The sequence below is a fragment of the Mugil cephalus genome, chromosome 1 (assembly GCF_022458985.1).
Source record: "Mugil cephalus isolate CIBA_MC_2020 chromosome 1, CIBA_Mcephalus_1.1, whole genome shotgun sequence".
NCBI lineage: Eukaryota > Metazoa > Chordata > Actinopteri > Mugiliformes > Mugilidae > Mugil > Mugil cephalus.
Window position 1 is genome coordinate 24,350,696 of NC_061770.1, and position 23,904 is coordinate 24,374,599.

Consider the following 23,904-nt stretch of genomic DNA (forward strand, 5'->3'; position numbering starts at 1 on the left):
TTGTGCTGTTGTTAGCATTAGCCTAGCTTAGTCATTAGTAGTTATAGTTATTTTGCCTTATAATTCAAAGACAGTAACATTATAATGTTATTAATTGCTTTGAAATTACAGTAACAAGTAATTAGTAATGTATTACTTATTATTTTTGAAGTAACTTGAGTCTTTAAGTTTCCTTAAAGACTCTGAGCGGTGACTGACTCTAGACATTTATCAGAATTTGACCACTTCTGCAACCGAATTCGATGCTTTTATTTATTCTTTACATATTAAACTTAAAATGTGACCAAATTAAATTAATAAGAGGACAACCAGCGTCTCATTGTCTCCTCTCGTCGTCCCAGGACATGATCAGCCGTCAGATGAACTCGGTGTTCAAGGAGCTCCTCTCTCGACAGCCCCCGTTGCAGTCCTCCGCCGCCCCCGGCGCCCCTGCTCCATCTTCTTCCTCCTCCGCCTCCTCCTCCTCCTCCTCCACCTCCTCCCCCCTCCCTCAAGCTGCCCCCGCTGTCAAAAAAGTTGGATTCGTTCACAGAGGTCGAGCCCTTTTCAGACCGGTGGACTGAGGGTTAGGAGGTGGAAGAAGACGGCGACGACGAGGGAGGAGTCGATGATTAATACGCTGACGGTGCATTTGGTGAAAATGTTGATTTTTATTTTATTATCTTTTATGACATGTGTATAATAATTGCGTCTCTGCCATCATCTCATAGTGCCACTAGTCTCTGTGCCGTGTTACCGTACGTCCAGTGTGTCAGATTTACAGCTGTTTTTTTTTAATTATTTTTTTTTCTTTGGTCTTTTTTTTTTTTCTTACGGTTTTAGTTCTCCAGGCTTCTGCAGTTTTTGGAGAATCAGGGACGTGATATCACCAGACTGACTTTTAAAGGTGGTTGCCATGATACTTACTGTAAGTCAACAACAACAATGAAAGACTTAAGCTGCCCCCTAGTGGCAGGTCTGAGATCAGCTCAACCTTACAACTTGTTTGTTTTGTTTAAAAAAAAAAAAGAAAAAGAAAACGAAAACTGATCTGGGGCCTGTGTCTAGGAGTGCCTTCGCATCTTTTACTCTTCACATTTATTTCACATGAAGACCAGATAGATTTAAACTATTATATTTAAATACTCTTTGGAAGATGTTTACCGACCCCAGTGTGTTTAGTATTAAAAGACAAAGCACTGTTTGGATGAAATAATAATGTGAATGAATTTTGTCGAATATCTAAATGAACCATGTCGTTTGTGAAATAAGAGGATTAAAACTCAACTTACTATTCAGTATCTATGCATTTAACAACATATTTCACGTTAAGACACAATGTGACACAAGAGACATTTAAATTCATATACAGTATATATTAAAATGTTTAATAATGTATTTATTCTCTATTTAGCTAGCTAACTAGCTAGAAGCACCAAGAAAAGCGTTTTATCTCAACAGATTCCTCAAAAGCGCTTCTTTACAAACTATAATGAGGAAAAGAGTTCAGTAAAACGTTAGCATGCTATCAACACTGTCTGTTTACATCAATGCTACTTCATAACCCGGGGTAGCTTGCTAACCCCTACATAGGGGACTCAAAATTTCCCATAAAGCATTGCGAAAAGTAGTGCCTATCCGATGGTCACGCACGGTGATGGATATCCCATCATGCCTTGCGTCAATAGCGGCGCCGCCGTTAATGGCCGTTAAGTGAGACACTTTTTGAAGTTACGTCGCTAAAATATGAAAGTTTTTTTAAACATAATTTTATTTTATTTTATTTTATGAACATCACACATGTTTGTTTATAAATTAATCACGTTTTAGTAATGTGTAAATTATAATGGGATAACCAGGTGATTCGCGGCAGTCTGACACGTAATGATGCGACAGCAGTGACGTCATTAACTGGGCGTCAAACGCGGTGTCCACCTGTGGATGCTTTGTGATGGGAAATTGGTCTGGATTCTTAGATGGCAGGTAAAATAAATAAATAAATTGGAGGTGCAGCTCCACTTGGTGTGCTACAAACAGGTGACACCAAAACAAATCAGAAGACTGACACAACAATTGAAGAAGAATACTTAAAATTAATAAAATAAATAAATACATATTGCACCATAGTGAGAAGAGGAAGTATTAGCAGCGTTAAAGGGGAAGTGAAGCACTCAATCAAGTAAACCACATTTTATAGACTGAGTTCCGCTCTCTCTTGTCAACAACATATTGCTATACTGTGGCCTGTGGCATCATGGGGTTGGTTATTCCTATAGTGGTAGACAGTAGCTGGGTTTACAAGCCAAATATTCAGATTAGAATGGGTTTAGAAATCCAAACTGAATGAAAATGCTCCATATAAACACCTCAATTGGAATAAACAGGGGTAGAATATTCCTTTTCCCAAACCGATCGAAAGCCATGTAAACAATGAATCTGTATAAAGTCAGGCTCCGTTCTGTAGACGACGTTCTGAGCATGCTCTGTCGTGACCTAAATGCACATTGAGTGATCTGTGGTGATCTGTAGATGGCAGAAAACAATAGAAATATTGACGTGTTTACATGCTTCGTTGCTCTAGTTCGGTGCAGAGGTTTCTTTTTCTGTCTCGAGAAGTCTTGCTATGCTGCGTTAAACTTTGCTAACCGTGGCAGCTAGCTCGAAATTTAAGACAAACTTTTGAAATAATCATTTTAAAAATAAACATTTCTTCTAAAGCTGTTTCATAAAAAAAAAATCTTCGATCTCACAATGTCTTGGTTCATTTAGATATTTTACACGAATGGTTATTTATTTTCTAATTATTAATTTATTGAACATTAGACACTTTGCGGTCCAGTGCGTTAGCTGTAGGCAGTGTGCTCAGTATTTTCTTCATAGCAGCATGCGGTGTTAGAACACACACACACACACACACACACACAGACACACATGGAAAAACACATTCCCCTTCATATGTGATACATGGCCTGACATGCAGGCCAAATCTCAGGGCTTCTGCAGAGTTATAGACAGGCTAACTCAGGTCTGGCTTTCGAAGGAATAAGTAAGAGTTCCTCACTCAGGTCTTAGGTTGACTTACTCTTCAACTGGAAACTGTGCCCAAGCCTCAAGAGCCTGAACGAACCCACCCCCACCACCCACCCAGCCCCACCACACCCCGGCGTCAGAGAGGTGTCAGAGACTTCCTCTGGTTTAAACTGTGAATGCAAACGGCAGCATTTTGGAACCGAAACTCTTATTTCATTCATCGCCCTCGCTAGCTCTAGCGCCATCCACAGGTCCCGCTCAGATACGTTCCATTGATTTCTGCAATGAGGTGTGCAATTGGTTTGAAAAGTATGTGAAATGGCATTTCACCCCCCTCTCTCTCATGTTTCAGTATTGGGGACATAGAAGTAGTTTATTTTTAGTTTTTGTTTTATTATTTGGTTTCGTTTATTTGTTTTGAATCAATTCTACTTCTACAATTAAATCGTCCATGTTATTCTGGGTCACTGTTTGATGATGTCACTAAATCTACTGTGTCCAACTGTATATGTGGTTAAAAAAAACAAAACAAGATCAATTCAATAAAGATGATAAAAGTGATGAATGACTGAAGAGGTTGTTGTGTTTGTATGGCAATAATGGATGGTTTAAGTCATAGGTCTTCCGCCCCCTAGGGGTCGTGGAGGTACTGCAGGGGGTCGTGATATCTTTGGTTGATTAAACATTTTTTTATAGTTTTCTCACGCAAATTCGCATTTCCTTAAATGCACATTAACATGACTCCAAGATATTTTAGTAAAGGGATAAATTGAGGCAGAAGATGTTATCTTTCAGTCAGCACTTCACTCATGTCTCAACAGCGCACTGTTTCACACAGAGAAAGCCACACTAGCCCAGACCTGTCAATCTAATCTATTATGTACCTCCTGTACATAATAGGCCCCGCCCCTATTAGTGCTCAGCCAATCACGAGGCCGCATATTACATGCTGACTCTGTCAGGTTCCCAGGAATCTATTCAGTCCCCAGGTGAAATCCAGAAACATGCTGCAATATTAGCGGAAGAGAAGCCAACAGTGCAGCCAACTACTGAGGCCAAAATGTCTGGTGATTGATTTCGCTATGTTTAAAGTTAAAACTTGAATCTATCAGTTATTTTCTTTAGATTATTCATACATACACCAGTTAGGTATGTTTACGGCAGGTGCACGGCCACTCTACTGTTGCACATAAAAAAAAACCTGTGTATTATTTGAATGGCTTAATATTGAATGCAAAATGATGATAATAATGAATATTTATAAACTGCACTAGGCCGAGTTTAGTATAGAACACATATAGTAGGTAGGGGGTCTAATCTCTGCATCAGTTTGGGGTCCTTGGCCTGAAAAACGTTGAAAGTTTTAAGGTTTAAGTCACCAACGTGTCCCAGGGCAGTAAAGAGGAGAAAAATACCAACCAAAATACCACCCCCCCGTCTCGCTCATCCACTTTAACAGTCTTATTATTAATAGTAATTTACACTTGTTCCCTGCGTCGGCCCATTGGCGTCCAAGTCCCTGCAGGTCATTGTTTCTGTTTCTGTGTCAAGAGAGCACCCTCACTGCTTGTAATGTGATCTTTTGGGCCCATCTGCTCCTCGTCCTAAAATAACCTCTTCAACAAGGAGGCGCAGGGGGAACCCACGCTAGCACTCCCGCCGCTCGAGCCTCCCTGCACACACGGGATATCAGCTCCGAGGGGACGTTGTGATGAAACTGTCGAGCAGATCCCACTGACATTTTAGATTAGCGCTCCGCAGGGCTTTCCCTGACCCACCTTTTTTACCCTGGCACGGGATTAAGATATCACTCTAAGCGAGGTAAGTCGGGCATGATTAGTCATCCATTCCCTAATTTCCCAGCAAGTGCAGGAGCTCAGGCATTATGACATTTTGCAGCTTGTGTTGCATTTAGCTCAAGCTGCAAAAGGCTGCAATGGATTCTAGCCTTTATTTAACCAGGTTTGTCCCACTGAGATCAAGAAACAAGAAACATAACAAAAAATCACACAGCTGCATATCACAGAAAGGCTGGAGCTGAACAGTTTGCACGCTGACAAACTGGACTCAAGAGATTTCAGCATCTTTTTAAACTAAGTTTGAGGTTGTTCAGCTGAAAACCTAAAAGCTGTGTGTCCCAGTTGTGCTTGCTAGGAACACTGACACAGAATGACTGCGCCGTCCGTGTTTCATTTTAAAAATACCGTCTTGAAAATCGCCAGCTTCTATTTAGAGATTTTGGTATGGCTTCTTTTTTTGGGGGGGGAGTGGGAGGGCGTGTGCTTGTGGAGAACAGGTGCCAGGGCTCGATGTGCCGCTTCACAGGCCTTCAAAATCTGCTGGAGGCGTGAATTTGTGCGTGTGTGTGTCTGTTGGAATTTGTGTCGTGAAAGCAAACGTGCAGCTTTTCCCTCCCGTCAGGACGATGATGGTGAGCGACGACTGCCTGGTGGAGTGCAGGATCGACGACAGCGACGACGACGATGGAGGAGAAGGCCAGATGAACACTCCTCCTCCTCCGCCGGAGTTTGCATCCAAAGCCCCGACCCCGGCGCCCAAACCCCCGACGCCTCCGTCGCCCAAAACCCCCACGCCTCCCTCCACGGCCCCTCCCACACCCCACCCAGCGCCCGCCCAGCCTGCGAGCAGGGACCCCTACGGTATCAACCGGCACCTCAAGGTTCTTCCTCTCTTTCCCACTTTGTCCGACACCAGAACCAGAACGTCTGACAGTAAAACACCGAAATAAGATCTGACTGAACCTGGAGACCTCACTGTGTTTCTATGCTGGTTTATTATTAAACCTGGGTGCAGCACATGACCTTAAAGCAGGAGTCTTCAATGTTTTTCAGGTCGAGGACCCGAAACTGATTGATTAGAGAGATTAAGTAGGAACACCCTATACCTATTATATGTGTTCTATATTAAACTCAGTCTAGTGCTATTTATAAATATACATTATTATTATCATTTTGCATTCAATATTAAGCTATTCAAGTATTATTTTTTTATTTCAAACTTGTGCATGACACCTGCACGGCCATGCACTGTTGCACATGTTTGAAATTATTAAAAAAAAAAACGAATACTTGAATAGCTTAATAATAAATGCAAAATAATGATAATAATAATAATATATACTTATATATATACACTTAATAGCACTAGACTGAGTTCCTGCACTGGTCCCTAATTGAGCTCTCCATCAGTTTGGGGGATAAAACTTAAAAAAAAAAATATATATATATAGAAAATGTCTGATCAACCAAAGATTTTGCGACCCCCTAAGGGTCGCGGGCCCCATGTTGAAGAATTAAAGCTGACTGTCAGCGTCTTAATGGCTTAACGGTTTTCTCAACATACACAAATAGAGTCATCTTACAACTGCCAAACTAATATCTGGCACCTTTTGTTTAACAAGCTTAACAAACGTAAAGTGATGTGTGTATTCTGTATGTTACGTTTTTCATCTGTGTAAGACTCAATAATGACGATGATATAGTCGAGAATCGCTTGTTTGTTAAAATGGAAACCTCACGTCAGAATGGTTGTGAAACCCTGGACAAAGTTCAGACTTTACGTGCAGTTTGTTCCTGTTCTGTTTCCTCAGAGACGATCAGACTCTCATATTTCCTGTCTGCAGGTGGAGGTCAGTGACGTCCTGGCGGAGCCCGCTACGCCCCACACCATCGACTGCGTGTGGCTTTACAGCATCGACGCCTTCGAGAGGACTCGTATCTGGACGTACCGCTGCCTCTCGTTGCTGTTCGCTGTGCCCTTCGCTTTCCTGTGCGGCGTTTTCCTGGCCGTCCTGTCCTGCCTCCACGTCTGGTACGTTACCACCCTGTGCCCCATATGCAGAAAGTACAAGGTCTTATCACAATTGCTCTAAACTTCATCTTTACCCTACTGCAGGCTTTTTCTACTGCCCCCCCCCATCAACAGTTAATGATGGGATATTATTAATGGCTGCACTCACTGATCATTTTCATTATCCATTATTGTGACCAGTATTATTCTAATGTCTCTACCTAACTCTACTCTAACGTAAAACCTTTTAAAGTGCTAATAACATTTAAAAGTGCAAAAACAATCCAGAACTATCTGGAAATGCTCTGTTTTGGTCAATTCATTATTATTAATCAGGGGCGTCACCAGGTTTTAAGGACGGAGGAGGCTTAGGCCCCGGGACGTCCACAGGATGTAGCAAACGTGAGCACAGAATATAATATATTCTGGCCACTTTACGTCGAATCTATCAGTCATTTATTGTTAAAAAAACAAAAAAACAACACCAAATTATTTAGGGGGGCTGAAATATATTTCAGGGAGGCTTCAGCCCCCCTAAAATAGGCCAAACTAACTGCATTTTCTTTTCTCCACTGAGTGGAAACTACTTTCTTTAACACTCTGGTCCTCTCTTTCTACTAAATCAGGGGTGTCAGACTCTTTTATTAACTAGTAATATAATAGAATAATAACCTATAAATAACATCAGATTTTCTTATTCGTTTTAGTGCAGCAAAGCACAAATACATTATGAAAATGTTTACATTTTAATGAATTACCTGAAATCACGTCAGTAAAATAAGTGTTGGCGCATTGCTGCCCTCTGCTGTTTAGTTCTGGATATGTTTGACACCCCTGATCAATGTCTCTTGTCATTTACTAATTTACGTCAGTCTCGTTGTGCCTTTCTTTTCTTTTCTTTTTTCTTTTTTTTAATTTTGGGAATACTCTCATTCACTTTCTAGATGAAGATAAGAGATAAGAAACTGCTGATGTGGCGCATTAGCCAGGATTTACTTCTGCGCTGTGTGGTCCAGTTCATATATGAGTTTCCTGTACTTGACTCACACCTGCTCAGTCAGTTTTTTCTCTTTATGGGGAAAGAGAAGTTGTTTGTTAGATAGTGTCAGGTGTCTCTTTTATGATGCAGGAGGAGCGTTAGAAGATATATAATAGGTAGAGCGTCCGTTTATATGAACGCTCACCTCACATACACTCAACTCAACCTTTAGAAACACGCTGCACAAGTTGCTGCCTGCCTCATTTTAGTGATTTACACTCTCAGCTGCATTCTTTTTTTCCCCTCACACATATTTCATTGTGGGAGAGAGTAATTTATAGCATTTTCTTTTATTCTGACTTTCTTTCTTTCTTTCTCTTCTCAGGTTTTTGATACCGTGCATACAGCTGAGTAACACCTTCGTTCCCTGCCTGAGGTCCTTGTGTATGTGTGCGGTGAACGTTTTCATCTCTCCCTTCTGCATGTCCCTCGCTCTCTGCTGCAGTCAAATCGTCGTTTCACTGTCAAACAAGGACTGGAGTCAAATGAAGGACAAAGACGCTGTATGAATGGGCGACGTGCTTAGTGACTGAAAAGCTGCGGGAAAAGCTGAATTTTGTTTAAATTTGAACATGTATTGTTATTATTTTTTTTTTATAGATCAATTAGGTGCTACTGTCAATCCCATTCAATATGTTTTCTACATGTAAATCTCTTTAAAACTTCGTTAAATCCACTATTGTTGACTGTTAACTATCCACTGTTAACTATTTTCAGTGTATTTCTAAGACAGTACTATCAGGTTATTAATAAAATAAATGTCAAAAAAGTTGTTATTTCATTTTATTGGATCGTTTTTATTATTATTATTATTATTATTATTATATTTTATTTATTTTTTTCAGTTTTAGAAAAGTAGAATATGTGAATGAATTTTTCAGATATGATTAAATAAAGCACTCAATAAACATAAGGGATGATTTTTATTGTGTCACAGCTTCACGGTTTTTATGATTCATTTTTTCCACAATTATCTAATATTTTAAGTTCTGTTTGCTTGATTTATATATTTAATAATCAAATAATACGGAAATCCTAAGAACTTATTGTGTATCGTAATCCCGAGGTTTTCATGAAGCACCCGAATGCACCACATATATAAATCAGGCAACTACCCAGCATGCAGTTCGTCGTCGCCATTTTTCTTGTTGTGATCCGACGGGCCGGAGGTATCCGCGGCTCCAACGCTTGTGGAGAAATCCGTGTTTATACTGTTAGAATTGAACTTTTCCCACTATTTTGTGGTTTGCCGGATTTATTCTAAGCGTCAAAGAAAACCAAACAAATAAAACCAAATAAAGCAACATGGCGCAGTACAAAGGAGCTGCCAGCGAGGCCGGCAGAGCCATGCAGCTGATGAAGAAACGAGAAAAAGAAAGAGAGCAGCTCGAACAACTCAAGCAGAAGATTGCAGAGGTTTGACACTTACTTTTTAGTTTTAATTTCATTACATGTCCACCGGTAATTTGCTGTGAGTCCGTTTAGTTCTCAATTCGAAGCGTTGACTAGCGACGTGTTGTGTCAGTGAAGGGGTCATGTTGTGTTTAAAAGCTGTCAGTTCCATAGTTTATCCAAGTTTCAGAGACTTTATAGATGATTATGTGCACTCAAAATGCCTCTAATTAATTCTAGACCTGTTTTGCTCATCTCTCCTTGGTTTCAGGACAACATGGTTAAATCCAACATTGATAAGAAATTCTCAGCTCACTACGATGCCGTCGAGGCAGAGCTGAAGTCCAGCACAGTTGGTGAGGGTCTTTGCAGTGTGAAGATGAGGCAGAGGTTTTGTTTGGGTCTTGCCTCACTGTTTTTTTTTTTTTCGTTTTTAAAATAATGTCTCGATCAGGTCTGGTGACACTGAACGACATGAAGGCCAAGCAGGAGGCGCTGGTGAAGGAGAGGGAGAAGCAGCTGGCGAAGAAGGAGCAGTCCAAGGAGCTCCAGCTGTGAGTTAGAGCTGCACATCTGGCTCAGCTGGAGTTTGGTTTGTGGGTCTGGAGCGTGTGGACATTCCCGGCCCCCGTTCAGACCTCGCGTTGACGTCCCAGTGAAAGTGGGCAGCTTTAAATCCCTGGGTTCACACCTGGCGATAGAAATGCACCTGAGATCCAGGCTCAGTTTTGTGGCTCCTCATGCAGATAAATTAGAATTACAATTAGAAAACCTGTATTTGTCCCAACATGGAAAATTGCAGTTCACAACATCATACAAAAGGGCAGGACAAGAGTAAAGAGTGTAGGGTGTAAAAGACAAATAATAAAATAAAACAAATCAAAAATACAAACATTGCTTTATATACAAAAAGTATTGAATTGTACAGGTGATTGTTTGATATTGCACAGATGGTTATAAAGTGGAACACAATACATAGTAAATAATGATGTAGATAGATAGATAGATAGATAGATAGATTACTTTATTCATCCCCGAAGGGAAATAAGGTCGTCATAGTCATATAGACATATTTGAATGCAGTAAAATACAATAGAATAAAATACTGAGATATAAAAATAAAAGCAAAAATAAAAACACGGAATAGCACAAGGACACTTAAGTAACACAAGATACAAGATACACAGGTAGATAAGGTGCAGTAGTACTGATGATATGATGCTAGTGTTATTGTAACTAAATATTATATAATAGTAGTATAGTATATAATAATAAGAATAAGACTATATAATAATACCAGTATATTAACAGTATATAATGTGTATATATATGATGTATAATAATAATACACATACTGAGAACGTTTGCTGTGGATCCTAACAGCAGCAGGAGATTTAGACTTTGTGAGTGTTTCCTTCACACAGCGCGGGTGAAATGATATAATTAGTTACAGATAGTTGCTATTTCTATTAAATCACTTTCGCTGCGTTAAAACCATGAGTTGTCATTTGTGCAGCATCGACTCGAAGAGATGATATTTATTCAGGAACGAGCTGCGACGTCTCTCAGTCACTGAGAGAAGTTATTTATGTATTTACAGAATTTTCCGGACTGTAGAGCGCACCTCAATATAAGCCACACCCACAACGTTTAAAAAGGAAATGTACATATATAAGCCGCTGATATCTACTCAACTGATCAGTTTAACTGAACATAACTGAACTGATCAGTTTCCAAACGGTGCCTGTAACATAAAAGAAAAAGTGCTGATCAAACAAAACAGAAAAGTAATTGATTGGTTTATTCATCCTCCTCCTGCACTGAAACCACTGAATCATCTTCTTCAGTGTCGGAGTTGAACAGCCTCAGAAGAGCTTCGTCACCTTTTCTGTGTCGCTGTCATCCCGGGTAAAGCTGGCTGTAAACGATGCTTTTCGCATGCGGCCCGTTTTTATGAAGGATTTATCGCAAAAAAATTTTTTAAAAATTAAAAATCCACAGAAAAGCTGCATCTTTGCATAAGCTATATGGTTCAAAGCTTGGGAAAAAAAAGTAGCGGCTTATAGTCCGGAAAATACGGTTCTTATCTGGTCCATGACTTTAATTATTTTACAGACCTGCACTAAGCTCTGATTTGCTGTTTGAAGCATTGACAGAACAAACTCCAGCAATAATAGTAAATAAAGATCCCGGAGAAATACTTCTTTTAAAAGGATCTTATTACTAATGATCAGGCATCACTCACGCAGCCTTTTCCTTTTCTGGCGTCACTTATATTAACAGTTGTTTGGTTTTTTTTCTGGTTGAATGAAGTTAAACTGACTCACAGTCTCAGGCCGTCTCCTAATGTGGCCTGAGATCAGATCAGTCACGTTGATCCGAGATCTAAACACGGCCACTGTTTAGTCATTTCGTTGACTCATGACATAAAAGTGTGTGCAGACAAGTCTTTAACCTCACAGTGATATTTTAGAGCAGTGGTTCCTTTGCTGCCTGAAGAGGCCACCAGGTACTTACTTTTTTTTTGTGTTAGATCTGATCACTAGTGGGCACAACTGGCATTTAAATGCATCATCCGATCATATGTGCAAACGGTCCCTCAGCTCGATCATTTGAGGCTGCACCGGAGCCACAAATATAAATATATAAAGTAAAAACTGAATTAAGGGAAAGAGGAGTGACCCTGCTTTCCCTTTTTTCCTGCCTGTGTAAACGCGCTCGGATCAGTCGTTCCTTTCTACCGAGTCTGATTCAATGCGGGTGAATGGAAACAGTTTCTAAAACCACATGTTGCATAACCTGTTGTCAATGTGGAACTGAGGCTTGTTTATTATGCGATCAACCAAATTCAACCTCCACGGTAAAAGTGACCGAGAAGGAACGCATTGTTTTCCCGGAGGAATGTAAACCTGCCGTAACATGAAGAATCCACAAAGGGTTTTATTGTTTCGCCAATACGAATCCAAATTGTGAGCTGCGGGTTGTTTCTGCCAATGTATGTGGAAACGATCGTGATCAAAGTGCAGCCGATGTGGTTAATGTGCGAGAAAAGCTCGAAAAAAAAAAAAGCTGTTGAGTCACATCCAGCTTGACTTGTGCCATCAAGTACTTTACAATCCAGGAGACAGATCAGTTCAGAACCTGGTATTAACAGCTTGTTTTTCTTGGCACCGGAGCGAGACGTGTTGTTCCACCGGCTGCCGCCTCTCTGCTGAATATTTTTAATCGTCTTTTTGCAGCAAACTCGAGAAACAGAAAGAGAAGAAGAGGAAGGAGGAGCAGAAGAGGAAAATTGCCAGTTTGTCTTTTAATCCCGAGGACGAAGAAGAGGAGGAGGAGGAAAACGAAGAGGAAGAGCAGGACTGTGAGTAGCTGTTTGCTTAAAGCTCCGTCTGTCATCATTTCAAGTTATATACTGTCATCCTCCACTGTTTTCTCCTCCTTCCTTCCTTCCTTCCTTCCTTCCTTCCTTTTTTGTGTGATGTGGTACAATAAGCCTTTCTTAAATCTGTCATTTGGATTTGGGCCCAGCTCGGTTTTATTACATGATTCCAAAGCATCTGAACTGGGCCCAGCAGGGAATTAAAACCCTCTGTGGCAGAATATTGACACATTACTTTATTTTGATTGAAGGCACTAATATAAAATCATTGTTTTCACTGTTTTCGCTGTTTAATGGTTTATTTAATGGTTGCACATGTGCAAGGAGTAATGAAAGAAACGTGTCATTTAAAAACTACTCCAGTGATTGAAGTTTTTCGTAGAATCCTAAAATGAATTCGATGCCATGTGGTAACTGGATGCAGATATTAGGGACGAGTATCGCTGCTGATTCTCAGAATCAGTTCGGTTCTGGTGTATTTTGAAACTTAAAACTAAAACTAATGTTGTTGGAGATTAAATATTATATTATATTATATTATATTATATTATATTATATTATATTATATTATCAGGTCCAAAAGTTTCCCAGCAGGACAGCGAATTATCATGAGATGATCGATGTTATTTACTTCCCCTGTCAGTGGTCATAATGTTTTGGCATATAGGCCAAGCATTTACATTTATAATTATGTTATTATTGACTTACTACAAAGTTTACAGGCTGTGCATTAAAGCAGTTGCAATCGTTTAAGTTATAACTCGTGCAGTAGATCGAGAAACGGTGCAACATGGGATCATTTTCCTTCACAAACAAATGCACATGTATTTGTATTTGTGTTGCACTTGTTGGACTCGTTTCTCTTTGTCTACTTTAAGGACTTTTAGACGCTGTGTGCTTCTGTACGTGCATTAAATAAACCATTAAATGCAAAGCAGAAGGCCGATTTTCCCAACAGTGAAAACAATGATTTTATATTACATAGTAACAAAACGTTTCTTTTAAGGCTTTAACGGAAAAATTCCGACCTGCTGATTTATTGCTTTGAGACTCGCCCGTGTCTTTCTGTTTGTTCGGTTCATTTGGAACAAACGCCTAGAAACGACTAAAACCTCATAACCTAAATAACCAAACGAGGCGGCTCAGTGGGCGCAGACGAAGCGTCGGAAGAGTCGCCTGTGACGGCGGTGGAAATAAAATGCAGACTGTTTGGAAGCAGCGTGTCTCATAATGAACCATTTAAGAAGACAGTGTGTTTACTGCAGGGAGAATCATCGCACCATTACGCCACCGCGTCTCCCTGCAGCGTTTGACGGCCTTTACGTGCAGAATGAGGCCGGACTAACACCGTTAATGGAGGCGCCGGGGCCGTGGATGATTTCTGCACAATAATGTCGCCTCTCACTGAGACTTACAGCGAGTCCAAGGCTTCACCAGCCTCTGCCTCCGCGTCCAGATGTGTTGTATCTGTTCTGCTCAAGAGACAAATGATTTCAAACAGGTTCTCATCATCTCCTCTGTGTTCGACCTTGTGTAGTCGATCTCCCGACGAAGAAGAAGAAGCTGGGGAAGAATCCAGATGTGGACACGAGTTTTCTTCCGGATCGGGACAGAGAGGTGAGGAAGAGAGAGAGAGATCCTGGTGATTCACAATGTGTATGTACGTATGCATTTTACCCCAGGTGTGATAAACAGTGTCTTCAAGCGGCAGAACAACACGAAAACAGCCTCAGAACCAGAGACTAGTAAATCCACAGCTATTACTAATCACTGTTGACTTTCGGTACACACCCAGTTGCTCTTGCCAAACAAGGGGTTTGCCTGTGTAACATCTGTAACGCACAAACCTCAGGAAATAAGAGTGTTTATACAACGTGCTAAAGCTCTGAAGTGGAGGCCTGCTCAAATTAAACACAGGTTAAACACTTATTCTCTTTACCAAAGGATCTGTAGCTCTTTTTAATATGTGTCTGATCTGGTGACGTACGGCGAAGCTTCAAGGCACAAAAAAGTATCGCGTAAAAGTGTTTGTGCTCTTCTGCATCTCTGCATAAAAATGACTCAAAACTACAGTCTTGCAAGAGAACCCAATCAAACAAATGAAACTTGAGTTTCTTAGAAGTGGCTCCTTTGTGACCTCTCAGACTATGGAGGGAATCTATGACGTCTCTTCCTGCCGGGGCCACGGACAATGAGCGGCTAAAACTTGGTGAAATGTGTCAGTAAATACAGAGAGACCGGGAAAAAAGTGGATTATCAGATCAAATTAAGGACAAATGGACTCGACAATGCTCCATATGGACTAGTGTGGGTTTGGAAAAGTGGATTAGCCTCAGTTTCATTTAGTTTTAGGTCATTTCAGTTCTGATAAAACTAGCTAAATAAAAGATGCTAACGCTAAGAGCTTTAATGAGAAGTAACGTTTGCCAGGAGTGAGGAGTGATCACAAATATTCTGTTTATTGTTTTATTGTTGTTTATTGGTTGCAGCTGAAATAGTTACTGTCGACCACAACTATGACAAAACATCCACAAACTTATCTGACAGCCCTCCAGAACGTAACTTAAGAAGTAACTTAAGGACTTCATCAGTAAATACAGCATAATTTAATATTATCTGACACTAAATATGAACCACAACACCAGGTTTCTGTGTCTGGATTCCAGTTGTTTCTTCTAATGCAGTGATGCATTAACTTCTCTTTTCTTTGGGACTTGAAGATATCTGAAAAAATGCATCAGTGATCCTGTTACATACTCTGTGGGAAGCAAAGTTCTTGTTCTTGAAGTGAACAAGAACAAGAATAAAATTCTTTCCTCATGAGAAATTCAAATGCAGAACTGGGGAAATGGTCACAGGTCCCTCCCACTGCAGTATACAAGTATACGTCACGACCAGAGGCTCTTTTCTTCTTATTTTTGGATGTTGCTGTTCAATCAGCACCCACATGCAGAATGCTGATCTCTACCCAGGAGCCTAATACTATGTGAATATCATTAGACTAATACAGAGTGGCTGCTGGCGTTTCGGCTTTAACCATCCACTTCTGACCCGTTGCAAAATATTTCCATCACGCGAGGAAAACGGCTCCAGCAGGTTGATGCGTCGAGAACGAGCAGCGAGACCAAATCTCCCGCTTCTCACCGAGTATATTCTTCATAAATCTCCCTCCATTTGTTCTCAATGTGTCCGGCTGTGGGTTCCAAACTCTTTAGAGACGGTTTCGTAACCTTTGCCATCCCGCTGATCAACAACATCCTGTTTTCTGAGCTCCTCCGAAGGCTCCTCGTCCTCATGCACTTCCACAAACATGTGTTGCAAAGATTGGACGGAGACAAGTCCCAGATTTTCTGAGCCGCACCCGAGGCTCATTACATCGATTGGAAACTCTTATGAACAGATCGACTCTAATTTGCTTTAATCCCAGACGTGCACTTATTTATGCAACTCACAAATATGCAACATGGGGTCATTGTCCTTCATAAACAAATGCACATGTAGAATATTTGTGTTGCACTAGTTGGACTGGATTCTCTTTGTCTTCATTAAGGACTTTTAGACACTTTCCTGCTACTTCAGGGTCAGATTTGATGGATCTTATTGATTAATGATTTTCAAACGATTTTCACTGCTATGGCTTTCGTCTTCTCGTGCTCAGGAGGAGGAGAATCGTCTCAGAGAGGAGCTGAGGCAGGAGTGGGAGCTCAAACAGGAGAAGATAAAGAGTGAGTGCAGTGTGTTCATTGTTCAGTTCAGTTCAGTTTTGTTTATATGACGCCAATAACAATACAAATCGTCTCAAGACGCTTCACAAAAACCAGCCTGCAACCTCCATCGATCCAGCGTCGACAGCCTCGATTAATCATCCACATGTAAACGTCTCGGTATAGAATTAAATTTCCATTATTTTTTTTTTATTTTTGTGTTTTCTCTTTGTTATTTTTCGGCCTTCTCATGAATGCATTACCTCTGGGACGGATTTCATCAGACATGTTTACTCGGACTTCCCGAAGGAACTGATTGTAACTTGGTGTTTAAAGGTCTCAAAGCACATTTTTGGCCGCGCTCTAGTACGATTAGTCTGTTTATCCACACAATCATTTAACGGTGTCTTTGAAGACGTGCATTGGGGCAATAAGCTGTGCAAGCAGTGATGCAGCGATATGAAAATGTCACGTCACGGTGTTGTTGAAATATGGTCAAAATGTTCAAAAAGATTAACGCGTTAACGTCACTCCTGCAAAAACAAAACACGTTTCAGTGTTTCCTTTAGGATTTGGTTCTGACACGGAACATTTTCTTCCCAGAATTTACCAGATCTGTGTCAGACTTCCTGCTCGTTTTTTGTTTATTTTAAAGATCCCCATTCGAAACATATTTAAATATTCACATTCTAACAGGAGCAGAAAAGCAAATGTATTATTATCATTATAGACTTAGACAGACGTTAATGATCCACAAGGGAAATTAATTGGTCAAAGTAGCTTAATTGCTACAAAAAGATGAACTGTTTTACATCTTTTTCTTCTAATTATCTGACTGAGACGCACAAACACAAACACATTCAAATGTTTCCTTTATTGTTTATTTTAAGGATCCCCATTCTAAGCATATTCAAATATTCACGCTCGTATTCAAAGCGGAAACAGACCAAACGTGCGTAATTAATTGGCAGCGCTCACACACACACAACAGAAACACGTGTTGTTCTGTTGTCGTGCGTGTCTTTTCAATAACATGTATTTTTGCAGGAGTAGCGTCAGGTAACAGTTTGACGGACAAACCAGGACGTTCTCCTCTGTTCCTGAGTCCACACATGGTGCATTCAGCTACACGTTAGCTCACCGTGCCCTCGCTGCGTCGCTTCTGCACAAACTGCACATGTGCGCCAGCGTCTGAGGGAGCGAGTGCTGCCTCCCCAGCAATGAGCCGTATCATTGCTAATTATTCCCTGCGGTGATCAGACGTGGTTTAGAGAAATCTGAAACAGTGATACCAACTGGCAGGAATTTTACCGCCGTTTATCATGAAATCAGTCATCGGTAATCCCCATGTACAAGATTTCATAAGATCTGCCTGTAAATAAGTGTTTACAGGAGAAGGTTTTGATCTAAATACTGTGTATAATCTGCATATTAACGCTGTGTGTGTCGTGTTCAGGTGAGGAGATTGAGATCACATTCAGTTACTGGGACGGCTCCGGACACCGTAAAACTGTCAAGGTATCCGACGAATCCGATTTCATTCTGCATAGCAACAAGCATCGCCTCCTGTTTCCGTGCCGACCGTTAACCATGCGTGTATTTCTCCCGCAGATGAAGAAGGGTAATACCATCCAGAACTTCCTGCAGAGGGCCCTGGAAGTCCTGAGGAAGGACTTCAGCGAGCTCAGGTCAGTTTCTTTAGGAAGTCACCTTCCTCTCGTCGTGTCCCTGTTTGAATTCAGGGCGCGGGAGAAGTCCTCGTTTGCACGGGATTAGTTTGCAGAATTATTTGCAGAGTTTGTCCCAATCCCCTGCGATTAGGCCGTGTCTGTAATTTGTTACGCGAGTGATCACGGCGCATATTACCGTGCATATTTTCTCCCATCTCAGAGCTCCGCTCATTATACCAGTCCAGTGCCAACTGGCAGCACTGTTATTTGCGGAAGAGTTTTATTTCATTGGCAAGTGTGAACACGTTATAAATCAAAGCCAAATACAGCTTTAAGTTGAAATGTGGCTAGCAGGCTGCAGACCCACGGAACCAGCCACACTCAAATAAAACTGGAAGATGATGACATGATTGATTTTCATGTGTTGTGTTAAGACGTCTCTCATCGCCAGCTTTTATAGCAGGTTTCGCTTATTTTCACTGACATTTGACGGTTAGAGGTTCCTCTGAGAGGAAATTAGAAAAACTGTGAGGGAGGACGGGATGCAACTTGACATCGTGTCATCTCTCGAGGTTGCAAAAGGAGACAGGACAAAGTTGTAGAAGTGAGCAGAACCATAACACACAGTTACACGTCTTGATTTTCCTTTTTTTTGCTCCACTGTGCAGGTCTGCTGGCGTAGAACAGCTGATGTACATTAAAGAAGATCTGATTATCCCACATGTGAGTGTTGCCGACAGCACCTCAGCTGTTTCCTCTCTCACTTTTATTTTCACCTCACGTCCTTGTCGGGGCTTGTTCGAAACGCATGTATCTCGTTGCTTTTATCTTCATGTGGAGTTAATTATGAGTATTTTAATCCGTGAAATTTGTGGCGCTTGTCGTTTTTCTCCTGCAGCATCACAGTTTTTACGACTTCATCGTGACCAAAGCCAGAGGGAAATCTGGTAAGTGAACACTGACACGTGCCTGAAGAATGACTTCCAGTGAATTGTGAATGGTAAATGTTGACAAGCGCCGTCACGCTGGCGAAGCTGGTCATTAGCGCCATTTTGATGAAGGGCGGTCGAGTGAAATAGCAAGTGAAACGGTAAAAAGGTTGATCTTGGCGTTAGCTAGCTGCTATGTGGGAAAAATAACTCACAAACCAGTGTCGGTTCTTCTCTTTCCCCTCAGGCCCCCTGTTCAGCTTCGACGTCCACGATGACATCCGACTCGTAAACGATGCCACTGTGGAGAAAGATGAGGTGAGTAATCAAACCTCCACCTCCACAAACGGCGTTTCAGTGGAGGAAAATGTGGTGCGGAGTCACTCAAATCATTTATCCTTTGGCGTCGGGTCAGTTAAACTAGTTTAGTTTATTGGTTTAGCACAAATTATGTTACAAATCTGCGCAATGTGAGAATGACACCTTTACAGGCTTGAAGGCTCTGATTGCTTGTTGGATCTGGTCTCTTTTCTCCCTCCAGTATTATTGTTGGCTGTAATTCAGAGCCGTCTTTAGTGTTGGATCAGTTTAAGTTTAGCTCCTTGATTTGTTGAATCCAAGTTAAGACTTATCTCGGCTTTAGAAGAGGTAGAATTTTGTTATTTTCTGTATCCAAGCACAAACTTGTACTCGGAGCATTGGATGACGAAGCTGTTTGGTGAACGAATGAATCACGCAAAAAGGTTCCATATTTATCGATGTAGTTAAAAAAAGGCGTGTTGTCCCTGTCCCGTCCACTGTCGTCATTCTCTCAGCCTCGTCGTCCTCAAAAAGACACACAAACCTGCGATCACAGCCTACACACCAACTGCCCCGAATGCTGCAGCACAGAAACATCCCGAAAAATGGCAATTTGATGGAAAATACGGAAAATAAAAAGTAGTAAATGAAGGCGAAGGGTAGAGATTCTTCAAGTAAGCACTCTGTCGCACACTTTAAGTGAGTCATAATGGTTCAGACATGAGGTGATTGCTTTTGTCCATGCGTTATTTATTTATTTACCTTTAATGCTACCAGGTTAGCCACGCTGGATTGACTGAATTTGAGGTCATGCCTCGATATCACCAGTCAGTGTTGCCTCCTAAACAAAACAAAGCAAAACATTTTCCTTATGATCTGTGTTATTAATGGTGCGTTCCCATTTGTACTTGGAAGTCTGAGTTTCCAAGTTCCAGAATATACAACCAGAAACGCCTCCAGGGTCGGACTTTCGTAGAAACCTCGCTACCCAGAGAGTTGAGTTTCCAAGATGGCCGCCCCATGTGTAAACAGTAATTAGACGCTCCTGTAATGTTCCGTTTATTTGCACTTCTAATTAGCTTTTGTTGCGTTAAATCGGTCGTACAGACAGTATTTTCACCACATACATCCATCATCGTGGCAAATATACTCATGATTGGTTGAAGTCATCTGCTCGATTTACAGTTCGTGTTGGACTTAAATAGCCTAAATATTATTTAAAATTATAGCAATAATGTTAGTTAATGTCACGCGCCATAATTACAGCTGTGCTTTTCGTGCTGTGATGAGGCAAAATGATCTCCGCCGCTCCCTGTGGGTTGGTCGGGTTGTTATCGTATATCTATTGTACGTCTATTGTGGTTTTGATAGTCGCTTGATATTTCTAAACCTTTCTAAACTCGTTGAACTGAGGTCTCAAAACAAGTCAGTGCAAAGCACCAAAACTGATCAAAATGTCTTTCTCAAATTAAACTTGATGATATTAAACCATCCAGGTCACTGAGCTTTCAGGACCCTCTGCCCCACAGCAGTGACCCGTCAGAGTTAATTGATTTTTTTTTCTGCTTTGCCTCCAGTCTCACGCAGGTAAAGTGGTGCTGAGGAGCTGGTACGAGAAAAACAAGCACATCTTCCCCGCTAGCCGCTGGGAGCCGTACGACCCCGAGAAGAAATGGGACAAATACACGGTGAGAGTTTTTTTTTTTTCTCACATTTTGATCTTTTGCAAGTTAATTACCAACCCTGCCTTCAGGGACCATTCAACGTCAGTCAAACTCTCCCCTTAAACACTTAGTGAAGTGACAACCAGTTTTTTTTTCTGAAGCTGACCTCAGCGCAACCTCGCCGCCGTGCTTCTAGGTTGTTGAGCCTACTCAGTTTCAGTGTGAACTAAAGACAGCTGTTCAGTTCAGGTGAAGATTCATATTTGTGGAGCAGAGAGAGTCAAGGTTCATTTTCAGGTCAGACACTGCAGGCTGAAAAAAGACCAAGTTTTCTGTGAAATATTTAAAATATCCAAGTGAGGTATTACCTGCCTAATGCTTATGGATATTAGAGATTTATCACTTAAGCCTGACATACAATCAATAATAATAATAATAATAATACTGTCTCAAAGTGAAATTGCAAAACACTCAAAATCATTAATCTGTTGGGTTGTTGCGATTTTCAGGCCTGCACTGCATTAAAAACAGGAATAAAATTTATATATATATTTTTTTAAATCAAATGTTACTGAAATCATTCTACAAATGGAATATAAACACATTCTTTTAAAAATTATGTTAAGAATATAGAGAGGATTAAAAGTGAAAAGTTGAATTAAAAACTGATTTGGATAAAACAGCCTTTAAAGTGATAATGGAAGGATTTCTCAAGCTTTGTCGTCCTTGCATGTTAGCGTGAGAACATACAGCGTCCTCCAGTATTTTTCTTTGGGAGCCTGCACAATTAAGAAAACGTATAGGGATTATGGAAGCGCTGAAACCTTAAAGATCACCCCGAGGAAGCAGCATGTTGCCACTAATGATTGTTCCGTACAACACATCCTTCTCTTCAGGGGTGGAGCTGCCAGCTTCTTGCATGGGCACGCTTGCAAATCCACCCCTCAAATACCTACCAAGCAGTTATCTAAGAGAGCTAGAAGGTCTTTTGCTTTAAATTAGGTTTGAAAAAAATGTCAGCTATGTAGGTTGATGGGTACATAGGTAGGTGGGTGGGTGGGTAAGTAGGTAGGTAGATAAGATAAGTAGGTAGGTAAGATAAGATAAGTAGGTAGGTAAGTAAGTAAGTGGGTGGGTGGGTAGGTAGATAAGTAACTAGGTAGGTAGGTAAGTAAGTGGGAGAATAAGTAGGTAGGTAGGTAAGTAAGTGGGTAGGTAGATAGGTAGGTAGACAAGATAAGTAGGTAGGTAGATATGCAAGTAGATAAGCAACTAGGTAGGTAGGTAGGTAAGTGGGTAAGTAGGTAAGTAAGTAAGTGGGTTGGTGGGTGGGTAGGTAGGTAGATAAGATAAGTAGGTAGGTAGATAAGTAAGTAAGTAGGTAGGTCAGTAAGTAAGTAAGTGGGTGGGTGGGTGGATGGGTAGGTAGGTAGGTAGGTAGATAAGTGAGTAGGTAGGCAGGTAAGTAAGTAAGTGGGTGGGTAGGTAGGTAGATAAGATAAGTAACTAGGTAGGTGGATAAGTAAGTAAGTAGGTAGGTCAGTAAGTAAGTAAGTGGGTGGGTGGGTAGGTAGGTAGGTAGGTAGATAAGTGAGTAGGTAGGCAGGTAAGTAAGTAAGTGGGTAGGTAGGTAGATAAGATAAGTAACTAGGTAGGTAGATAAGTAACTAGGTAGGTAAGTTGGTTAGTAGGTAAGTAAGTAAGTGGGTGGGTGGGTGGGTAGGAAGGTAAGTAAGTAGGTAGGCAGGTAAGTAAGTGGGTGGGTAGGTAGGTAGATAAGATAAGTAACTAGGTAGGTAAGTCAGTAAGTAAGTGGGAGGATAAGTAGGTAGGTAGGTAAGTAAGTGGGTATGTAAGTAGATAAGCAACTAGGTAGGTAGGTAGGTAGGTAGGTAGGTAGGTAAGTGGGTAAGTAAGTAGGTAGATAAGTAAGTGTGAAGGTAGGTAGGTGTGCACGTAGATAGGTAGGTAGGTAAATGGGTTGACGGAGGGGTAGGTAGATGGTTTATTGGTCACGTGGGGAATGAAGTAATTGCCACGAGCGCAACAGACTATTAAAACAACACAAAGCCAAATGAACAGGAATGTGACAGTAGTGGGCTGTGGAAGCTGAGGTCGATCACCAGAATGGAATTTACTTTTTGTGAGACGGTTGAAGCTCGGGATTTTAGGGCAGAGGGGTAGGTAAGTAGGTAGGTCGGTCGGTCGGTAGGTAGGTAAGTAAGTAAGTAAGTAAGTAAGTAGATCGGTAGCTAGTTAATTGATCAAATCAAATCACAGCCTTTTTTATAACATAACAAACATAAACATAAATCATTACAAGAAACAAATCAAGAGCCCCCCCCCCCACCGAGATGTTGCAACATGGCAGGGCACTGAGGTTTGAGGCAAGGAGGATGCTACCTTTAGCTGGAATTCACATGGGAAGTTGAGTAATTGATACATGCACCACAGACAATAAAAAGAGCGAACAACACACCTTGTTTGTTAGGGAAACTGAGGTCACCATAGTTTCGTTTGGCATTCTGACATGTTTTAATGTGGTTGATTGCAATAATCTTACATCATCTCCCTTTTTCTGTGTGCTTTTTAACATTTGCCTTTTTTTTTTTTTCTGTCTTCCAGATCCGATGATGGTCTCCTCCGGTCTCTGGAATCCTTGTTGCAGATGTTTTGTTATTTTCCATCTTATTTTACTCTCACATTTCACCTACTTTTTTTTTTTTTTTTTTAACTATTTGATCAGGCTATTGATCGATGCTTTTACGTTGTGTTTAGAAGCCTTTCTGAATGAGGCCTCGTATGTACATAGCCCATAACTCATAAACGCGTCGGAGCATCTGTGCTTAATAAAAAAAAAAACTGGACCTGGCTGTGACTCACTGCACTCGTGTCAAAGGCTCTGATTTATGTTCTTGTTGAGGACCTGACGGTTGTGTTTGTGTTGCAACGGAATCACGACCTGTTCTCTGGCTCCTACATCTGACCTGCGCTTGGACGATGAA

General features: G+C 41.0%; 3 protein-coding genes across 6 annotated transcripts in view; all 3 read left to right on the forward strand.

The window, feature by feature from the left end:
• arhgap4b (Rho GTPase activating protein 4b) overlaps positions 1-3,570 on the forward strand; it is a 31,777-nt gene extending 28,207 nt beyond the window's left edge. For all 4 annotated transcript variants that reach the window (XM_047595128.1, XM_047595153.1, XM_047595144.1 and 1 more), the window contains exon 24: positions 342-3,570. In XM_047595128.1, the coding sequence (XP_047451084.1) occupies positions 342-563 (222 nt within the window). In that variant the 3' untranslated portion in view covers positions 564-3,570. The remainder of the gene's footprint in view (positions 1-341) is intronic.
• A 1,073-nt stretch (positions 3,571-4,643) lies between these two features.
• cav4b (caveolin 4b) lies at positions 4,644-8,743 on the forward strand. Its single transcript, XM_047602838.1, has 4 exons — positions 4,644-4,830; positions 5,431-5,689; positions 6,653-6,840; positions 8,184-8,743. The coding sequence occupies exons 2-4, from the start codon at positions 5,435-5,437 to the stop codon at positions 8,365-8,367; spliced, it is 627 nt and encodes a 208-aa protein (XP_047458794.1). The 5' UTR covers positions 4,644-4,830; positions 5,431-5,434; the 3' UTR covers positions 8,368-8,743.
• A 250-nt stretch (positions 8,744-8,993) lies between these two features.
• Positions 8,994-23,766, forward strand: fam50a (family with sequence similarity 50 member A). The gene is made up of 13 exons (XM_047583129.1): positions 8,994-9,274; positions 9,522-9,606; positions 9,705-9,804; positions 12,490-12,614; positions 14,170-14,249; positions 16,291-16,357; positions 17,793-17,854; positions 17,948-18,024; positions 18,675-18,729; positions 18,905-18,953; positions 19,183-19,253; positions 20,813-20,923; positions 23,525-23,766. Exons 1-13 carry the CDS (start codon positions 9,164-9,166, stop codon positions 23,531-23,533), a joined length of 1,002 nt encoding a protein of 333 aa, XP_047439085.1. The 5' UTR covers positions 8,994-9,163; the 3' UTR covers positions 23,534-23,766.
• The last annotated feature ends 138 nt before the right edge of the window (positions 23,767-23,904 follow it).

What these genes read in the sequence shown, in the direction of transcription:
- cav4b (XM_047602838.1), top strand. Translation starts at nt 5,435, where the DNA reads ATGATGGTGAGCGACGACTGCCTGGTGGAGTGCAGGATCGACGACAGC. An exon ending in GTATCAACCGGCACCTCAAG is followed by an intron (nt 5,690 to 6,652) that starts GTTCTTCCTCTC and finishes TCCTGTCTGCAG; the next exon opens with GTGGAGGTCAGTGACGTCCT. An exon ending in CTGTCCTGCCTCCACGTCTG is followed by an intron (nt 6,841 to 8,183) that starts GTACGTTACCAC and finishes TTCTCTTCTCAG; the next exon opens with GTTTTTGATACCGTGCATAC.
- fam50a (XM_047583129.1), top strand. Translation starts at nt 9,164, where the DNA reads ATGGCGCAGTACAAAGGAGCTGCCAGCGAGGCCGGCAGAGCCATGCAG. An exon ending in TTCCGGATCGGGACAGAGAG is followed by an intron (nt 14,250 to 16,290) that starts GTGAGGAAGAGA and finishes TCTCGTGCTCAG; the next exon opens with GAGGAGGAGAATCGTCTCAG. An exon ending in CAAACAGGAGAAGATAAAGA is followed by an intron (nt 16,358 to 17,792) that starts GTGAGTGCAGTG and finishes TGTCGTGTTCAG; the next exon opens with GTGAGGAGATTGAGATCACA.